At 50.3% G+C, this 18,679-nt stretch overlaps 1 protein-coding gene across 5 annotated transcripts in view; it reads left to right on the top strand.

Moving 5' to 3' along the window:
* Window positions 1–8,726, top strand: part of IFT43 (intraflagellar transport 43) — a 78,489-nt gene extending 69,763 nt beyond the window's left edge. For 3 of the 5 annotated variants that reach the window (XM_036913123.2, XM_057488304.1, XM_036913125.2), the window contains 4 exons: window positions 7,308–7,380; window positions 7,639–7,714; window positions 8,207–8,269; window positions 8,423–8,726. In XM_036913123.2, the coding sequence (XP_036769018.2) occupies window positions 7,308–7,380; window positions 7,639–7,714; window positions 8,207–8,269; window positions 8,423–8,542 (332 nt within the window). In that variant the 3' untranslated portion in view covers window positions 8,543–8,726. Of the gene's footprint in view, window positions 1–7,307; window positions 7,381–7,555; window positions 7,715–8,206; window positions 8,270–8,422 lie in introns of all 5 variants that reach the window. The other 2 variants (XR_005030437.2, XM_036913124.2) reach the window with 2 other exon arrangements.
* Window positions 8,727–18,679: the final 9,953 nt, after the last annotated feature.

Raw genomic sequence — 18,679 nt, 5'->3', positions numbered from 1 at the left:
GCGTGTGTGTGTGTAGACTCTCATCGATGTATACACACGCAGGAGGACACATATTGGCAATGTGATTCCTGAGTCCATAAGCATAGTTGACAGACTAGGTTTACCTAAAAGGCCCTTTAAGAGAAAGCTCTTGAAAGATGATTACAGAATTGAGACACCATCATTTAAAAGTGCCCGAGGCAGACGCCTTTGAAAATTGCAGCAGCGGAGGGGCAGAGAAAGAACCACGCAGCCCTTGATTGTTGGTCTGTTCCCTCAGGACCCGTCCTTCCCCTCCCCCTCGGTTCTCATCTGATAAGAGAGCGAGCAGCAGTAAGACTCCTCATCTATCTTATGAAAATCCGATTCGGAATGGCTGTGATCAAAACCAGCTAGCTGTCACCGGCAGTGGCCTTGCGAGGAGGGAACCGCTCAGAAGCATCCCGTATGTGGGGGTGTCACGGTGGTACCGATCAAAGTAGCATTTTTTTAATAAATGTATATAAGGAAAATACAAAACCTAAGGATTTAGAATAAAAGTGTAGTTTGTCTTGTTTTTTTTTTCAGTGTAACACGAAAAGGATGAAATAGAATCAGATGCGCCTGATTTCTAACACACGCGTACTGGCGCCTCTGAGAAGGTGCTCGCTGTCACATTAACACTGCATCACTCATCTTGGGCCTTATTGAAGAGAGTAGAGAGTTCCTCAGTGTCTGTTCCTTCCAGCTACTTCATTCCTCGTCACTTTTAAAGTCCTTTACCCCTCTTTGTCCCTAACACATCTCCATAGATCAAAGCCGGACCCACTGTGAAGCTCGGAGAGAGCGAGTGGAGTGGCAGAGAGCCTTCCTATTCATTGTTCTTCATTTCCTTCAGTTGTCAGTAGCCGGTGTTTTGATGTTCCCTAGAGGGCACCTCAGTGGGTGACGTCCTTCCAGTGTCAGGCTCCTGGGCTGAATGTGTTCTTTATAGAGAGTTCTTGTTGGGCCAAGCTTGTCTTGAGACTACCACCTTCGAGTTCCTCGAAAGGCTTAGTCCTGGTTGACCACCCTTCGCATTGCTGATACTGATTCCCATACAGCACTCGGGGGACTTGGGTGGGGTGGTAGGGAAGAGCTCCTTCTGAGGTGTTGCATTCATGGCTCCTTCAGCAATGTCCTAACATGCCCCTGTGGTTGTAATATAATGGGGTCACATACCATAATATACCACAAGCTAGGTCGCCCCTCTTATTCTGTGCTCATAATCCAGCCAGCACCACACTGTGCTAAGGCCTGATTATCTCAGAAACTGAAGTCAGTCCAAACCTTCCTCTCCCCATCATCAACCAGGAGGGTCATCACAAGTTGGGGGACTGTGAGGACAATCAACTATTTTGGTCCCTCCTTAAGGCCTGTGATCTCTCCCCAGCAGCATTAGGAGAGATTCTGTTTGGCGGGAGCATGGAGGCATTTCAACACAGAGGCATATGGGACACAGATGAACCCCCCACCCCACCACATGCTTCCTCGGGGACCTGCTCACACACAGCTCTGGGGTGCACACTTGCTGTGCGGCACCTTGGGCCACATACCTTGCTTGTGGTCAGTCCTGTTTCTCAGTCTTTGCAGTGTGGGTCTCGAGCCAACATCGCCGTTTTCAGACTCTTCTCCCATGTCTGTTTCCTCCCTTGTCAGTAATGAGTGTAGGTGGGACCCGACTTCAATCAGGTGAAATCACAAGGCCTGAATCTTCGAAGGCAGGCCTGCCAGGGACCTGCAGAAGTGTTTTTGCACCTTGAACCCCGACTCCAGGAGTGCAGGGGACCCACAGTGCTGGGCCCAGGCTCGCTGGGGAGCTCCTCTGAGACCACTCTCTCTCCTGTTCATTCGGGTGTTTGAAGCCTGTTGCCTACTGCTTTCCCTTTTTCTTCTCCCTTTTAAAGAATTCTCCATTTTTTTCACTTAGAAAAAAAATTATTTATACGATTGAGATCCACTAATTAAAGCCGTTTTCTGGTATTTGGTTACTGGAGCGTTTGATGTCTCTCTGACAAGACCATGAAATGCATGGAGTGTCCACAGGGACAGAATTTGCTGAGCACGGCTCTTTGTAAATGAGGGGACACAGTGTCGCAGCAGCTCATGAATATGAAACGCCCGTGATGCCACCTCAGTGGACTTGGGAACACAGATGAATCCTGTCATGTGCTAAATGAGACCAATTTCTTTCACTTAACTTCATCTTCAATCAGACCTTCTTCCATTTGCCTGTTTAAAATTCCCCATACATGATGCCGAAGGTAACAGCATTCAGTAAAACAAAGTTTTTCAGCTGCAGAGAGAAATTACAATGATCTCATTTAAAGTCGCCATCTCCTAAAAACATGGATGTTATTTCCTTTCTCTCACAAGCTCTGCTGAGGTCTGCTGGCTTTGGGCACGGACATAGGTGGTCTGGACTGCTTTTACTGGGGTCCCCTTAAGCAGTAGGTCCAGATCCCTTTGATGTGGATTGGTTAGTGATCGTGGCTATGAATGGCGGATGTGAGATCTTGGGGACCTGTGGATGCTCTGCGGTGGCCAGACCCTGAGTGGGAAAGCGTCTGGGCAGAGAGTGTGTGTAACCAAGCAGGGCCTTTGCCATCAGGAGCTCAGTTAGTGGATGAAGTGAGAGGGACAGATGCCGTCAGTAAGCCCCAGAGGAACCTGGCAAGTCAAGCCAACCACTTGTATCATTTCCTAATGTGAAAAAGTGCTGGGATAAAGAAAAGGCTTTATGTAGCTCTCTGGAAACTCTTCTGGATACAACCAGGAAATTCTACTCAGAAACCCCCAACCAAGGAAATTAGCAAAGAGTAGAACCTAAAGGGGCACAGAGAGGAAGGCCTCCCCATGGGGCCAGGGGCTAGATCGGAGTGCCTGTTTCGTTCTCTCCTTCCTATGGGACTTAGATTTACGCTCCAGGAGAAGAGCCTGTGTGGTGCTCTGAGTGTACTCATTTCAAACTGAGCCCAGTCTGAGAAATCCCCTTCTGTTTTAGTTATGCCCAAACTGGCAAACAGCAGCTGGATTTGAATGTCGGCTGCTGAAGAGCAGTGTGACCCAGCCTCAGGATGGAAGCCCAGTGGTCCATGGGGCCAGATTTGAATGACTTTTCCTCTGTAACTTTGTCCCCACTCATCCGCTGTTCCTCATATATGCACAGGCCCTTTCCAGCAGGCCCTGCAGCTCTCAAGTGAGGCAAAGCCTTTGCTCTGATGTTATTAAATCCAGGAAGCATCCAAGGACTATGCTTGGCGGTTCTTGTGGAATGAATCCTACTAAGGCCCCTGTAGGACTCAGTAGCCTGGATCCCCTAATTGGAACGATACAGAGAAGGTTGGCATGGCTCTGCCATGTGTGTTACCTTCCAGGCTGAGTGGCATCTGTTGATCGGGTTCTGTTCGGTGTTCCTTTAGTTTGCCAGTCCTTGGGAATGCAGAAGCCCTGGCTTGTGCTCTTCGCTCTTGGTTAGTTCACCGTCCAGGGGGCAGACTCTCCCCACTGAAGGCAGTGAGCTTACCCTGTGGCCTTGCAGAAAGTATGGAAAGGTGAAGAAGAGCGCTCTGAATTCTGCCCGTTGGATTCTAGCTGCCTCACAAAGGAAGGGATGTGCATTTTCCTTACTTTGCTTATTTATGATTATTTTTTAATGTGCAATCCACCACACTATCTGTCTTGGTTTTCCTCTAATGTGCCTCAGAAGGGGTCTTGTGAATAGCAGGCACTCAGCTGCTGACTTCCAGTGGGTTGATGCAGGTCCTTCCTCACCTGGTACCAGGTACCCTCTTCTCCCACCTCACCCCTTGCTCCTGGGCGCTCCACGCCAACCATACTGGTGCTCCATGAAGACAAGGACCATGTGTTTTATTTGCTGCTGTTACCAGCCCCGGCTGGTATGGTACCTTACCCATCATGGGTACTCAATCATTATTCCTTGAATGAATGAATAAATGAAGGAAAGAATGAACAAACAAAGGAACAAACACAGGTTGCCCACCATGTGGCAGCAGACCGACACTCAGCGGACAAGCAGGTTGAGCGGCACGTGAGGTGGCTCACAGGAGAGGCGCGGAGTAAGTGCAAAGAGCCAGGAAAACCTTTTGAAGGAGCTGGAGCTGGGAGAGAGGAGTGAATGTCTGCGTGGGGATGGTGGTCTCATCTGGAAAATGGGCAGGAGTAAATGAGAAAAAGAAGGTAGAGCCACATAGCTTCTCCCCATGGTCAGTATTATATCTGTGTAATGAATAAAAATAGTCATAGGCCATTATGTAGTGAACATAGTGCTTAATATTTTATAAAGACTATTGCATTTAATGCCTGCAACAACTGTATATGAGGTGGTTATAATTATGATCCCCATTTACACATGAAGAAATTGAGGCACAGAGAGAATAAAGTCACACAACTGGTACGTGGGGGAACCATGACTGGATTTGAAGCCAGTCATTCTGCTTCCCAAGCTTGTGTTCTTAAGCCCTGGGAGGAGTCCTACCCATGTTCTTAACTAACTCATTGTTTCTGTTAACATTCTTCTTAGCGGCATGGAAGAAAATGAGAATAAAGTTCACATAGCTATTGAGTTTTTTTAAAAATAGTGGTAGCTTTTCAACAGTTCTAGAGTGACCTGTGCTCCCCTTATTTTCTCTGTTAAGATTGTATGCTTTTGAATGTCAAGCTTGACACCCTGAGTCAGGCTGGGCCCCTGTCCAGGCTTGCAGGGCAAGTAGCTGTCACTGGTTTGAGGCAGGGCCGGATCATCCCGTGGAGGTAATTTTGTGAAGAAGTAGATTTTTCCAAGTCCATTTTCTTTTTCTAGGTTTGTTTGTGGTGGTGGTGGTGGTGGTGTGTGTGTGTGTGTGTGTGTGTGTGTGTGTGTGTGTGTGTGAAGGAGAGAAAAGAGAACAAAAATTCCCAATATATACATAGGCAAGCACTTGTCTGTGTTTGTAAATCACAAACTGTAAAATTGTGAGGTTCTTTGATTGCCCAAAACCTGCTCCATGGCCACCTGTTCCACTGGGGGCCGGAGTTGGATGGCCTGACTGTGCTGTGATGGCTCAAGCTGTCACTGCACTGGAATGTTCCAGCCTGCCCGGGCCTGGCTGTCATCTCTGGCTCTGTCCTACTCAGGCGGTTCACGGGTTCTGTTGGGCACAGGGCTTCCAATTAGAGAGAAATCCCACTGTGTAGCCAACCCCACCAGTGCCGCTCTGAGAGGCGCCTTTGCCAAGGCCCGAACTGACCTCTGATCTGTCACAGATGGGCCAGCCCCACACTCCCCTGTGCGCATTTGGAGGAAGGGGTGTGGATGAAGAGGGAAGCCTGTGGGGAGGGAGAGTGGACATTGGGCAGAAGTGCAGTTCCTCAGAGCCTGGGAGAGGCAGGGCAGAGTTGACAGGACCCAAATGCTAATGTTGTGGAGGGAAAGGAGACTTAGGGAAGACCCCATCCTGAGCCCTAAACTCAGCATGGGGCATTCTCTTACCAACTTCTGAATATTCATCTCAGGCTGGACTCCACGCCAAGGAGAGCGAGGAGCAGCTAACTGTCACAGTGCTGATGGCACATGGCACAGCCAGCTTCCTGCCTGCCCTGCACAGGCTCCTTGCAGCCTCATCAGCCTGGGAGGCCTGCTCGCCCTGGGCTCCGGTGCTGTTGCAGCCCTCACTATGAATTAATTGTATTAGTCACATAGAGCAAGAGTGAACAAGAAAGCTGAATTTCTGTTAGCCTGAGAAATAGATAGAATCTTGGAGAACCCCAGCTCCAATTATCCAGCAGGACAGGGAGTATAATCTCAGCTCTGAATGGCCTCTTTCAAGATGACTTGCTGAATGTGGTTTGTAGGGTGGCTTGTGTGTCCTTTATTTCACTTCTCAGCCATTTCTTTAATGTTTAGCCCTTTTCATTCTTTTAGTCACTCCTTCTCTGCCTGTCTCCTTCTCTCTCTGTCCTCTTTCGGGGTCTCTGTCTCTCCCTTGCCTACTTTCTCTCTTCCCAGGTACAGCATCTGTAACTCAACAGTTTGAAGCAATAATAAAGGCACTAGGCTTGGAAGGGACATTTATATACTCAGGCTTAGCTTGACTAGAGCAGGCAACAAGTCCAAGTTACAAATAGCCTGAAGTGGCAAGGGTCTTCCCAGCTGTTCTGAAACGACTCTGGGTTTCTTTTAAAAATAAAACTGAATTCAGTCCATGGAAGCAAATACAAAGGATGTCTTCACTCCTCTCCTCTCTGGGATTTTCCCTCTCTGCATGTTTACAGTGGTTTTGGAATCCCAGGACTGCCTCCCACTTGGCCTGCCCCACCCCTTTTTTGACTCTGACAGATTACATGAACAAAACTCCTCAGCCTGACTCAGCCTGTCAGTGATGCTCGTTTGGAAAAGGAAATAATTCTTTAGGTTGTTAGATTGTCTCCATGAGGAGATGGACTGTTTTTGGTACCTTAAACTAGTTGCCACAATTAAAGTTGCTGTCTGTTAGTTTCTTCATTTGCATGACTTTCTTAGACTGGTGAAAGCAATTGCCTTATGTCTCCTTATATGTCCGAATGTCTGTCTCACATGGAGAGTTCACACAAGGAAAATCTCCATGAGATAGCGAGAAATGTATCATTTCAGATTGGGTATCTTCTATTATACTGGACCTGGCCGTGGGGACTCCGAGCCAAGGGACACTGCTGGGGAGCCAGGTCATATCACTAGGTGTAAACTGTCCTTAAGATGCAGGCTCAGGGCCGTGAGACAGATGGCTGCAAAGACTAGGAGGAGCTAATGTTCGTGTGGACCATGGACATGAAGAGGTACATGCATGACAACACCCACCTCGTGACACTGTGCTTTCTCAGCTCCTGTCTCTGACCATGCCAGGCTCACGCATCAGTTCCTCTGACACTTCCCCAGGTGCTGTCTGGGACTCTTCTCATTTCCTTACCTTTCTCCTTAGATATCCACTCCAATGGCTCCTAACCTGGAGCATCCTTTGGGATCACCCAAGGAATCTTAGGGAAAAGTACAGATGCCTGAGCCCCACTCAGGAGGTTCTAATCCAGCAGGTGTTGGGGTAAAGCCTGGGATTCAGAAATTGTTGAAGTTCTACCTTTGATTCTAATGTGCACCTGTAGTTAACCCCACAGTCTAGACTGTCAGCCCACGGATGCCAGAGACCGTGTCGGAGAGTCCATCCTAGCCCTAGCCTGCAACCCCACAGCAGGCCTGTTGAAGGTGATGAGCAGTAATGGAGACACAGGCAAGTTCCCCATTCATTCTGTGACCGCTTTGCCACCTCCTCTCATTGCAGATATTCCTGTTATTCCAGATCTGGAAGAAATGCAGGAAGAAGACTTTGTTTTGCAGGTGGCAGCCCCTCCCAGGTACAGTAAATTAGGTATGAAATCAATAGGAGGCAGGGAACATGGAAATTAATACACTCCACATACTGTCTACAGTGGTGCTGCCCCCAGGGGAGATCTGGCTGTTCCTGGTGATGGGCTTCATCCAGGGTTCCCATTTTATTAGGCACGTTCTTCCCATTTTGGTCCTTTCCAGCTGGAGCCCCAGGACTGGTGGCCCAGCAGCACTCCTGGAATGTCCTGCGTGTGGTCCCTCCTCATGTTCTGTCTTGCCTGCAGCAGCCAGGTAAGCTGGGTGATGACCTACCGTGACCTGGACAATGACCTCATGAAGTGCCCAGCCTTTCAGACCTTGGTGAGTGGAATGGCTTCTGCAGAGAGGGACAAACTCCAGGCAGCATCCCTAGGGTTCTCAGTTCCTCTAAAGCTGTACAGCATCTCCAAGGGTCTCTAAGGCTGCCTGGCAACAGTCCCCCTCTGGGAGGCATCCTCCTTAGGTACTACACCATGCCTGGACCCAGCACATTCCAGGGTTTCCTGGGACCAGGCTCCACCCTGCTTCCATGGCTGCCCCTTGGCATCAGTAGGTACGCTGGCCCTAGAGAGATGCTGTCGTCATGCCCTGGGCCCTGATGGTGACCTCACCCCAGAGAATGCTCCGCCTGCAGGGTATCATGGCATCCCTTCATTTCTCAGTGGCCGTGTGGTCCACTCAGTTTTTACTTTTATAAGGCATTTCTGCAGGTCTGGGTTTGGGACACACAGAACCTGATCTTCCTCTCTGTGCAAGAGGTAGCTGTCTGAAGGCCCCTGAGGCACACAGCATGCCTTTTCTTTTGCATCACAGGATGGAGAGATTGACCTGAAGCTCCTCACCAAAGTCCTCGTGCCAGAGCATGAAGTTCGAGAGGTGCACCGTAGCAGTTCCCTACTCTCTCGGCTGAGTCATTCCTATAGCCAGCTGGCTCCCCAGGGTGACCCCAGGCCAGGTGGTGTGGGAGGTTGGCTGTGATGGAAGGGAAAGGCCTCCCATCATCTTACCCAGCAATCGCTTTCGTGGCAGGATGACGTCAGCTGGGACTGGGACCACCTGTACACGGAGGTGTCCTCAGAGCTCCTCACCGAGTGGGACCTGCTGCACACGGAGAAGGAGGACCCTATGGGACAGCCTGCGCACACCTGAGTGCTTGGGGTACGGCAGACTGCGCTCTCCCTGCACAGAGTAATCTCTGCTTTGGACTTCTAAGCCTAAAGCTAAAGAAGCTTGAAAGCAGCTTTTAATTCTTATATGCAATATTTTGTAATAAAAGTATTTATTCGAAGACCACATTGGATCATTCAGTCATAATAAATTGCTTTACTCTGTGGCCATCTCTTCCACTTCTTTCCAGCACCCTCTTGGAAAGATGCGTCAGGAGTGAAGGAGGGCAGCTTTTAAACAATGTGCTGGAAACTCTCGCCTCTGCTGAAGATGTGGGGGGGGGGAGTCAGGTGCAGGGGGGAAAGGCCTGCCGCTCCTCCTGGAAGGTGTTTTGTTCACAGAAGCCACAGCAGTTCCCTGGAGCACCGCTCTACCCGTAAGCACCTGGACGCAGGGATAGGGGGGTGCATGCGGCCACCTCCTGGGGTCCAGGGGAAGCCTTTGTGGGATGCCTTTCTCCCCGTGAACACTCAGCTGCGTTAGTGAAGTTGCATCATCTCTTCCGGGCTTCCAGGCAGTTTAGCTGAGGGGACAGCAAGAGGTGGGTGTGATAAGGTGACCCACTCCTCACATTAGGTTTTGGGGGCTCTTCTGACCCCAATTCCCTGTCTCCCCTCTTCATGCAGCCCATGCCTGGGGCTCCCCAAGTCCATGTTTCCCCTTTTGCCACAGGTTCCCAGGGCCTTGCTTCTGGTTCTCATTAGCAGGGCCAGCTCGGCCACCCTGAGAACTCTGTGAAGCACCCTGGGGCTGGGACTCCCTCCAGCCTCTCAGACGCGGAGCTGTGTCCGTTGCTCCCCCAGGCATCATCACTGCCTGTGTCCAAACTGTGCCAAGATCTGGAGTGGAGCCCAGCTCTTTTTCTAAACAGAGACATCTTTTGTTCTTGTTTTTCTCTCTTGCTCCCTGAGACAGCTCACCTGGGGACAGGGACGTCTCCCTGCTCGCCTCTCCTCGATGCCGCTTTGGATCAGCCCCAAGCAGGCGGCAGCAGCTAAGTCTCACTCCTTCCCCGCATCCAGCCTGGAAAGCCCTTCATTAAAATTCAGAAAAACAAAGAGGCTCCACACTTCAAAAACCCACTGGGGGGTTATTTTTGTTTGACTACAGTGCCCTTACCCGGGTGAGCCGTTGGGCTCCAAAGCAGCAGTGAGAGTGCTTGTCTGCTAATTATAAACTCAGGGAGATGGTGGCTCTGGGGTCCCTTTTCCTCCTTTTTCCAGAGTCACATTTTAGCCCAACAGCCCCTCTTGGAATCATTCCCATGGTCACTGAGAAGTTTCCATCCAGGCTGTTTTTTCTTGAGCTTGCGTCACTGAGACCCAGAGGAGAAGGGCTGTATTTCTAGCACCTTAATTCCTAGCAAATTCAGCTGCCTCAGGACTCTGACAACCTTGGAGGTCTTCAGCCAAAGCAAATGGGTAGGGGCTGACTTGCTTCTTCTCTGTATTTTATAACAGCAGCAGCACCGACATCTGACGGGTCTTGAGCGCTCACCACATGCCAGGCACTGGGCTCCACACACATGAATTATGTAGCTTCACCCTCACGACCACCCAGTGAAACAGGTGCTGTTGTCCCATTTTACAGAAGAGGAAACTGAGGTGCAGAGAGGTAACGAGATCGCCCAAGAGAAGCCAGCTACTTGGTAGCAGAGCTGGAATTCAAATCCATGTTGTGTGGCCACTGTACTTTTAACATCTGTGGTTTTGCTTCCCCTCAGCTGCCCTCAGCTTGGAAAGCTGTCTAGTTTACAGCAGGCAGAATTCTCAGTGCACTGGAAGAAGCTGTCTGCCACTCCCTCTGCCCCCAAGGCTAGACACCTATTCTTTCTGTGGGGTGACCACAGAGCCGAGGGCTACTGTCAGGCCTGGGTGTGAAGCCTCGCACCATGGCTGAGCTCCACAGGCCAGGCCCCAGGCGGGTGGGGTGAGGATAAAGCCAGGGGCCCCAGGTGAGGAGCAGCTCTAAGGTGCATGAGCTAAGCCTGGACAAGAGTCAGGTTAGGCTTGTGGGGCCTTGTCTCCTGCCAGCTGCCTGTGCCCTGGCCATGCCCTGTCTGCGCTTCATCTTGCCCGTGACACTTGAGCATCACATCTTCAGAGTTCCTGGGGAATGATAGGTGGTTCCAGGACCTACGTCCTCCCAGTTCTTACCTGACCTCTGTGATACCTTCCTTATGTTCTAACCAGGGGTGTCGCCATGCCAGACTTCAGAGGGCCTCCCCAGAAGATGGCCCAAGCGGTATGACGGAAGGAACAAACATCCCGCAGTACCTGTGGTGTGGTTTTCTGCAGACGTGAGGGGAGGCACGGAGTGGGTCTTGGTGCCGCCTCCTGTGTGGAGCATTTTGACTGGTTCCCTACCAATATCTCCTAGGCTGGCTCACATCACCTCTGACCAGGCTTGAAAAGTCCCAGCTGGTCTTGGACAAAAATCTTCCATGGTGTCTTCCACACTGGGTGGTAGCTGCAGAGACGCTGTTCCTAAGCCAGGCCCTGGTGGGGAAGTTTATTCCTTCATGAGGTACTGATTGAGACAGCACCTGCCAGGCTCGGCTCTAGGCACTATGGGGGTTGAACTAAGCAAGCAAAACTCCCTCCCTTCATAGCACTATATCTGGTACAGGGATGGCAAATAGGTACAACAGTATGTCGGATGGCAATGGATGCTGTGGAGAAAAATAAAGCAGGAACAGGAAGGGAATGCTGGGGTCAGGGTTGCAATTTTAAATGGGGTGGTTGGGGGGGGGCCTCACTAAGGTGACATGTGAGCGAAGACCTGAAGAAGGTGAAGGAAGGCTCAAGACTGGTACCTGGGAACAGTGCTCCAAAGAGGGAAAACAGTATTTCCAAAGCCAACGGAGGATGCTACTTGGCTGGTTTGAGTAGCAGCAGGAGGTCAGTATGCCTGGGGTGGGGGGACGGGGGAGAAGGGGGAACGGGGGAGAAGAGACGCTCTGTCTTGCTGTGCCTGAGGCCTGGATGTATCACAGAAAAGGCCTTGGGGGGTGTGCAGTCCGCTCCCTCTAGCCACATAAGCACTCAGGCCTCGGCTTGTCAGGTGGCCGTGGGAACACTTGCTCAGATTGCTGCACAGTCTCTTTGTGCCTCAGCCTGGAAGAAGGGGAACGGTTAATGCCGCACTGAGGGAGAGGGGAACAATGAGCTCTGTCTGCACTGACCAGAGGTCAGGAGGCTGCTGCCAGCTCCCTGCCAGGCCGGGGTACGCTGTTGTGCGTGGCAGACAGGGTGGCATTGTAAGGCCCTGCATGGAACACTCCCCAGAAACCTGCAGCTCTGATGAAAAGGTCAAAGTAAGAAATTCATCTGGGTAGGTCTGTAGCTGAACTTGAGGTCATCTCTATCCCTGATTGTTGCCTCATCTTTGCCAGACCCCAGGATACACCAGACAGGCTTTTGGAACTTCGTGCTCTAGACGGGAGTGGCTGCTAGTGCCTGGTCCATGGTGCTTGACCCAAATATGCTGCTTCCTAAATCAAGGCCTTTCTTGCTTCGTGGCTGGGGGACTCCTGGGAGCGTTGGTTCTGGGGACCCGAATGGAAGGTCATGTTTGCTACAGGAGGATAAGGGAGCTCAGCATCCTTGCTCTGCTTGCTCAAATAGCGCTGTACTTGCCCCTGGGGGCCAAGAAGTCTGGGGAGGCGGGTGGATGGAGAGGGCAGAGAGCAGTGGCAAAGAATACAGACTCCAGAATCAGGCAGGCCTGGGCTCTGCCACTTGGTAACATGGGTGCTGGACAAGCTGCTTTCCCTTTCTGGTCCTGTTTTCTCATCTGTAAAATGGGGATAATAGTACTGCCTCCTTGGATTGTGATGCCTGTAAAAGTTGGCTGCTGTTAGATTTTAGAACTGGAAGGGATCGAAAGGGAACGTGGGGAAAGCCGCATTGGATGTCGTATCGCAACAACCCCTGCCTCCTGCTAGGGCATACCATCTTCATGCCCCACCCCGCCCGGGCCTCGTTTCTCAGCCATGGAGAGAAGAGCGGTTTGGTATCAGGGCTTTTTTGTTTTGTTTTTATAACAACTTTATCAAGGTGTAATTTGTCTGCCTTAAAATCCACCCAGTGAAAGTATACAATTCAGTGCTTTTAGTAAATTTATGGAGTTATGCAACCATCACCATAATCCTGTTTTAGAACATCTGCGTCTCCCTAGAAAGTTCCCTTGTGTCTGTTTATAGTCAGTCTCTCGCACTTCCAGCCTTAGCAACCATTGGTCTGCTTTCTGATGCTATAAATTTGTTGTTTCTGGAAATTGCATATAAATGGACTCATACGATAGGATAGGTGGCCTTTTGAGTCTGGCTGCTGTCACTTAGCATATTTTCAAGGGCGATCCATGTAGCATGTATCAGCAGTCCACTCTTGGTTACTGAACGGTATTCCATTGTACAAATACATACCACAACTTGTTGATCTGTTCATTAGTTGAGTTGTTTCCAGTGTTTGGCTATTATGAATAATGCCCCCATGGACATTCATGCACTTGCCTTTGTGTGGACATGTTTTCGTTTCTCTTAGGTAGATTCGTAGGTATGAAACTGTTGGGTCATATGGTATGTTTATGTGTAACTTTTTTTTCCCAGTTTATTTAAAGTAAAACACTGAAAATTTCAAAAACTTTAAATGGTCAAACAAAATAGTTGCAAAATTATTTATGTGTAACTTTTAAGAAACTGCCAAACTGTTTGCCAGGGCATTACAGTTTTATTGTTTGTTTTCCAGTGCTTTAGGGTATCAGGATTAATTAAGTACTTAATTTTTTCTTGTCTCCTTTCCTTAAGTTTTTCAAAGGTCCTAATTAAGTTTATAGGAGGCCCATTCTCCTGATACCTCCCTTCGTTCTTCCTGTCATTGAGTTTATCTCTGTTTTGACAATACAGAGTTCATCTGTCTGTTTTCCTTAAAAAACTGTAAGTTTCTTCAGGATAAGATGGAGTGTTGTTGGAGTTTCTGTCAGGCCCCTTGCATATTCCTGGAGTTCAAAGGCAAATAAGACAGGGTCCTGACCCCCAAGAGCTCACAAGCTAGTAGAGGAACAGACAGGTTTCATCTATGATTTCAAAGCATTGGTTTTGAAAATCACAGAGGCTTCCTGGATGAGTGGAGGAACCCAAATGATTATTGCAAGACATGGATACAAGGAAGGAGAGAAGGAGCTTCATATGTCCACCAAGAAATACAGAGGTGGGGTTGGTTTGCTTAGAACAGGGATCAACAAACTGCAGCCCACGTGTCAAAACCAGCACACAACCCGTTCTTGTAAAATTTTACTGGAACATAGCCCTGCTGCCTGTTTACATATTGTCTGTGGCTGCCTTTGTGCTATAACAACAGAACTTAGTCATGACAGAGACCGTGTGGCCTGCGAAGCCTAAAAATTTGCTCTTTAGCCCTTTACAGAAAGTTTGCTAACCCTTTCTCAGAGGAAAGAACAAAGATTAGAAATAACAATTACCTACCCGCTCCCGAAGTTCATCTGCTACTGCTGTCCAGAAAGCCAATTGCCGCAAGGGTGATCTGATTTAGATGTAAGGAAAGACTGGAAGGGTGGGAAGATTCTGGCTCCTAAAAGACAAACTTCCCTTCAGAAAAGGGGGAAGAAATGCTGTTAGTTCCAGCAAAGTTGGGACATAAGCTATCTGGAGACAAAAAGCTGGAAAGAGTAACTCTGGGTCCTTCTCAGTTCTTTGATCCTATTTGAGATGTGGAGGGAAGAGAGGGTGTCTGGGAGTCAAAAATCTTTGGCAATGGGCTCAGAATAATGACGAGGAAGCCCAATGGAAGGTTAGGAGCAAGGGAGGGGGGAAAGTCTGATTTTTATCTTTTGGTGAGGTAGAAATCAGCAAGGAAGGGTGGTGGGAACAGACAGAGGAAGTGGCTGTCCCTCTTGTGGCTCTGGCAGAGTGGATTAATTCCTGGCATATGTTCCCAACATCTGTCGTGGTGACCTGGACCAGAGGGTTCAGTAAGAGAGGGGACAGTGCCAGGGCTGAGCATTAGCCCAGAATTCCCAGCTGCGGGGCTCTTGGCTCCTGCAGAACGGTGGCTGGCCAGCGTCTGCTGCAGCAGCAGTGAACAGCACTGCCTTGGGGTGGAGGGGGGCCCTCCAAGTGTTTTCTGCAAGAAAACACCTGGCTATAAAGGGGCTGGGAGAAGACCGGAAAGGCCCTGCAAAACTGTCTCTTCCAGATCTCAGGCTGCACTAGATGCCACCTGCCAGCCACACATCCTGCCAACAAACGAGGTGTGATGCCAGGTACTGCACTGGTGTCAGGGGACAGCCCTGGATGGAAAGAAGGCATACGGCTCTTGGGACAGCCTCTTAAGTACTAGCCCCAGAACCTCCCTGGATGCTGTTGGGCTGCTTGGTGCAAAATGCCCCTTAGGAGGCAGGGATAGACCGAGGGGAAGCAAGGCAGGAAGGCATGGTGGCTAAGGATGCAGATGACCCAGGTCTGTGTCCCTGCTCTTCCACATCACACCTGCCTGGCCTCCACCAGGTTCCCATCCCTCTATGTGCCTCAGTTTTCTCATCTGTATAGAGAGAGGTAGAAAATCATTCTTGTCTCATGGAGCTAGTGTGGTGATTAAACGACCTACTACATGTCAAGTGCCTGGCACAAGTGAGCACTCAACAAGAATTCGTCCTGATCCCATTGACCACTTGGTGTCCCCAGTGGTAAGTCACGGGCATTGGGCACTGGAGGAACTACACGGCATCTACCCCAAGGTCATGAGCTGGAGGCCCACGGGCTGACTGACTCACAGGACATGTTCAATTTGGTCTGCACATTATTTTGAAATTGTTTAGTTCATTATCAGCATTGAAAATGGAAAGGTTTCACATTAAACCCAGATTTCCAGCTTCTCTCAGAAAACTGGGAGATCTGTCCACTCTGAGGCCACAGCCCCTGTGGCAGTGACCTACTTGAGCTGAGAAGCAACAGCTCCTTTAAGTAGGGGTGGTTCAGCACAGCCCCACCCCACCCTCATTTATATTTCTGCCAGGCCACTGCAGGCACTGACTTGAGACCCCTGTGCAACCTCCTCATTTTGCCAGTGAGGGTTCTGTTCCTCAAAGGCATTTCCCAAGGTAATGTTCTGAGACTGGAACTCGCATCCTGACGTGTGGGCCAGGCCCTAGTGGATAACTGGGACCCTCTGCCTGATGCATAACCTAAAATCATGTAAGCTCTGGAGAAAATCCAGTTTACCTGCCATGAGTTATCCTCCTCTGACCATGTCCAGCATGGATCTGACAAGAGTTTGAGCAGACTCCTGGGACATTTCCAGGGCCAATAGTTGGCTAGCCATTCGCCCTCCTCTGAGCTGTTTAAACTCCGCCCTGGAGCTAATGGTGTCTGTTGAGGACGAATGTGCAGCTCAGCAGTCCTCAGTCATGCTGAGGCGTTAGGAAGTTGGCGTAGCTGAGGCTAAGGGAGCGTGTCTGGCTTTCAGGCCTCAGGGGCAGGGGAGCAGCCCCATCCGTCGGCCAGCAGGGTGTCATGCTGGGCTCGGAAGGGAGAGCCCAGGGCGCACCTCAGCTCACCCTCCAAGAGAAAGCCTGGGTAAGGAATGCAGTTAGCGGACAGCCCCCAGCGGCGGAGCTTTCAGGAGGTGCGTCAGCGTCCAGACAGCACCCATCCCGCTCTTCCCGGCCAGCACCGGGCTCCTCCAAGCAACCTTACTGCTGGAGCGCCCCCTGCTGGCCGGGACTCAGAGCGGCACGCAGACGGAGACGCACGCCTTCCTCTCTCCGCAGGTGTCGCACCTGCAACACCCGAGGGCTTTCCCTGCTCCTCCAGCTGCCTCTCATTCTGGCCCAGGCGTTGTTTGGTGTTTGCTTCCCCAGGAACCCGAACATGGCCTGGGGTGGTCCAGCTAGACCGGCCGGGCCGTGTGGAGGTAGCCTTTAATGAGCTCGTCAGCAGCCTCTTCTCCAAAGCCAGATGCCTCACGAACGCCAGTGGCTTGGCCAGGGTGTCGTGTGATTTGGAGTGGGGTTCCTGGAGAGGGACAGAGGAGGCTGGCCAGAGGGAGAGCCCTCTGTCACTCATGTCCGTGCCAACTTGGAAATGAACACAGCCGAGGAGGCCCGAGAAGGACAGGCATTTGGCAAAAAGAACGCAACCTCCTCTCAGCAGGAGGAGAATACGGCTCTCTTTTTCAGTTGAGGCTGGGCATGAGGGGGCCTCTGTTGGCGGCTTTATGGGCAGAGAACAGGGATGGGCTGCCATACCAGGCCTGCTGGGAGACAAGGATCCCAGAGGGATCTGGGAGTATTCTGGAAGCATCACTGTTGCAGGTAGGAGAAGAGACGGAGTTTAGGCAACTGGACCCCAGCTATCGCCGGGGTGGGCAGCAAAGCCACCTCTGCCAATGCTGTGAGGCCTGAACTGGCGTGTTCTTTGCCAGCACAGGGGAGGCTGCTGCGGGGTTTGCTAAGCACCAGGCTTGTGCTGATGGGATTCCCATGGGCAGCGCTCATGCCCTCTACCTAAGGCACAACGCCCTCCAAGGCACTCTTGTGGTTTTCAGGACAAAGGCAACAAAATAAAGACTGAACAAAATGGATGTCTCACAAGGTGTAGACGGAGGGGGTAGTACTTAGGGGAAGCTAAGCGAAGAGAGAAAAACAGTTCAGTGCTTTAACTAGAGAATGAAAAACAAAAATAATGCCAGGGTGGGGCAGGGCAGGGTGGGGATTTACTGCAAGTGGGGATGAGGGAAGCTTTGGGTGCGATACAGATGTCCCACAGCTTGATTACGGTGGTGGTTATGTATGTGTTTATATTTTTAAAACTCAAGCAATCCACTTAAAAAGGGTGATTTTTATTGTATGTAAATTATACCTCAACAAGCATGACTTTAAAATGATTCTCCCCTTCTCGCCTCATCCATGTCAGGTATGTGAGTTGAGGGAGTTTCTGTTTGTCCCACAGCATCTGCCTGGTTTGTGCAGCGTCTGCTGTGCTGGGCGCCAGGCAGCCTGGCTGTCCCTGAGAACGAGGTCAGGAAGCAGAGAGGCCCTCCCATGCCACCTCAGCCCCTAACTCCAGCCCCAGGGGTTGCTCAGACTCCAGAGCTAGCTCTTAAATCTTATCTGCTGTTTAATTTCCCATGATTTTCCATTAAAGACAAATTTGGCAAATTTGACTAATGGGAACAGCAGATGGTCCAATTCAAAGTAAAACACAGGTGTTTGGAAATCATATTTGACATTCTACTGGAAGCTCAGGTCTGTCGAGCCCAGAGTCAGGAAGGACACAGAGAATCTGGTAGACCCAGGACTGCTTAAAGGAGTTATGACCCCAGAGAGAGGAGGCTGTGCCTTCTTTTGCATTGCAAAGTTCTTTTGACCTAGAGGATTGAGCAGGGTCATAAGAACTTTTGATACAGATCTTTAAAAAAAAAAAAAAAGTTTATCTCTTTAAAAGCTTACAAATCCTAGTTTTAAAATATCATCTTAAACAATTCATATGTACTCACTCAATTAAGAACTACATATCTAAATATCCGTTTTCACTCCCTGCCCTCATCCATTCCATAGCCCTCTCAGTTTCCCCTGAAGCCCTAGCTAGGAGTGGGCCAGAGCTTGGCCACCCAGTCCTCCCCAGTCCCTGCCTCTTTGATCTGGCTTCCATGGACATTCTGAGTTTGTGACCACTGGTACAAGGAGATGGCAATGCGTGTGTCTGTCGGCACCAACTCCAGGGACCAGAGCTTGACAAGCAAGGCCGATTCTGGTGCACACTTCCTCCCTGGATGCAGGCCTGCTGTTGCCCTGCTTTGTAGAGCTTGTTCCGTTCACCTCCCCCCCACCCGTCTACTCTCTGTCCTTCGGCAGCTGCTGCCAGATGTGTTTTTGGAATGATCTAAACATGAAATGTGCCCCATGCTCCAGGTTGAATACCATCGCTGGCATAAGATCAGTGTTTCTCAAAGCATAGGTCTCAAAGCATAGGTCCACCTGCACCAGATCCTCCTGGGGAGGCTTACAAAATGCAGGTGCCCAGTCTCCACCCTAGACCTGGGGAATCAGAATCTCTGAGGTGGTACCTGGGAAACTGCAGTTTAATGTAGTGCCCCAGGT

The sequence above is a fragment of the Manis pentadactyla genome, chromosome 11 (genome assembly GCF_030020395.1).
Source record: "Manis pentadactyla isolate mManPen7 chromosome 11, mManPen7.hap1, whole genome shotgun sequence".
NCBI lineage: Eukaryota > Metazoa > Chordata > Mammalia > Pholidota > Manidae > Manis > Manis pentadactyla.
This window is presented reverse-complemented; position numbering and strand designations above follow the sequence as displayed.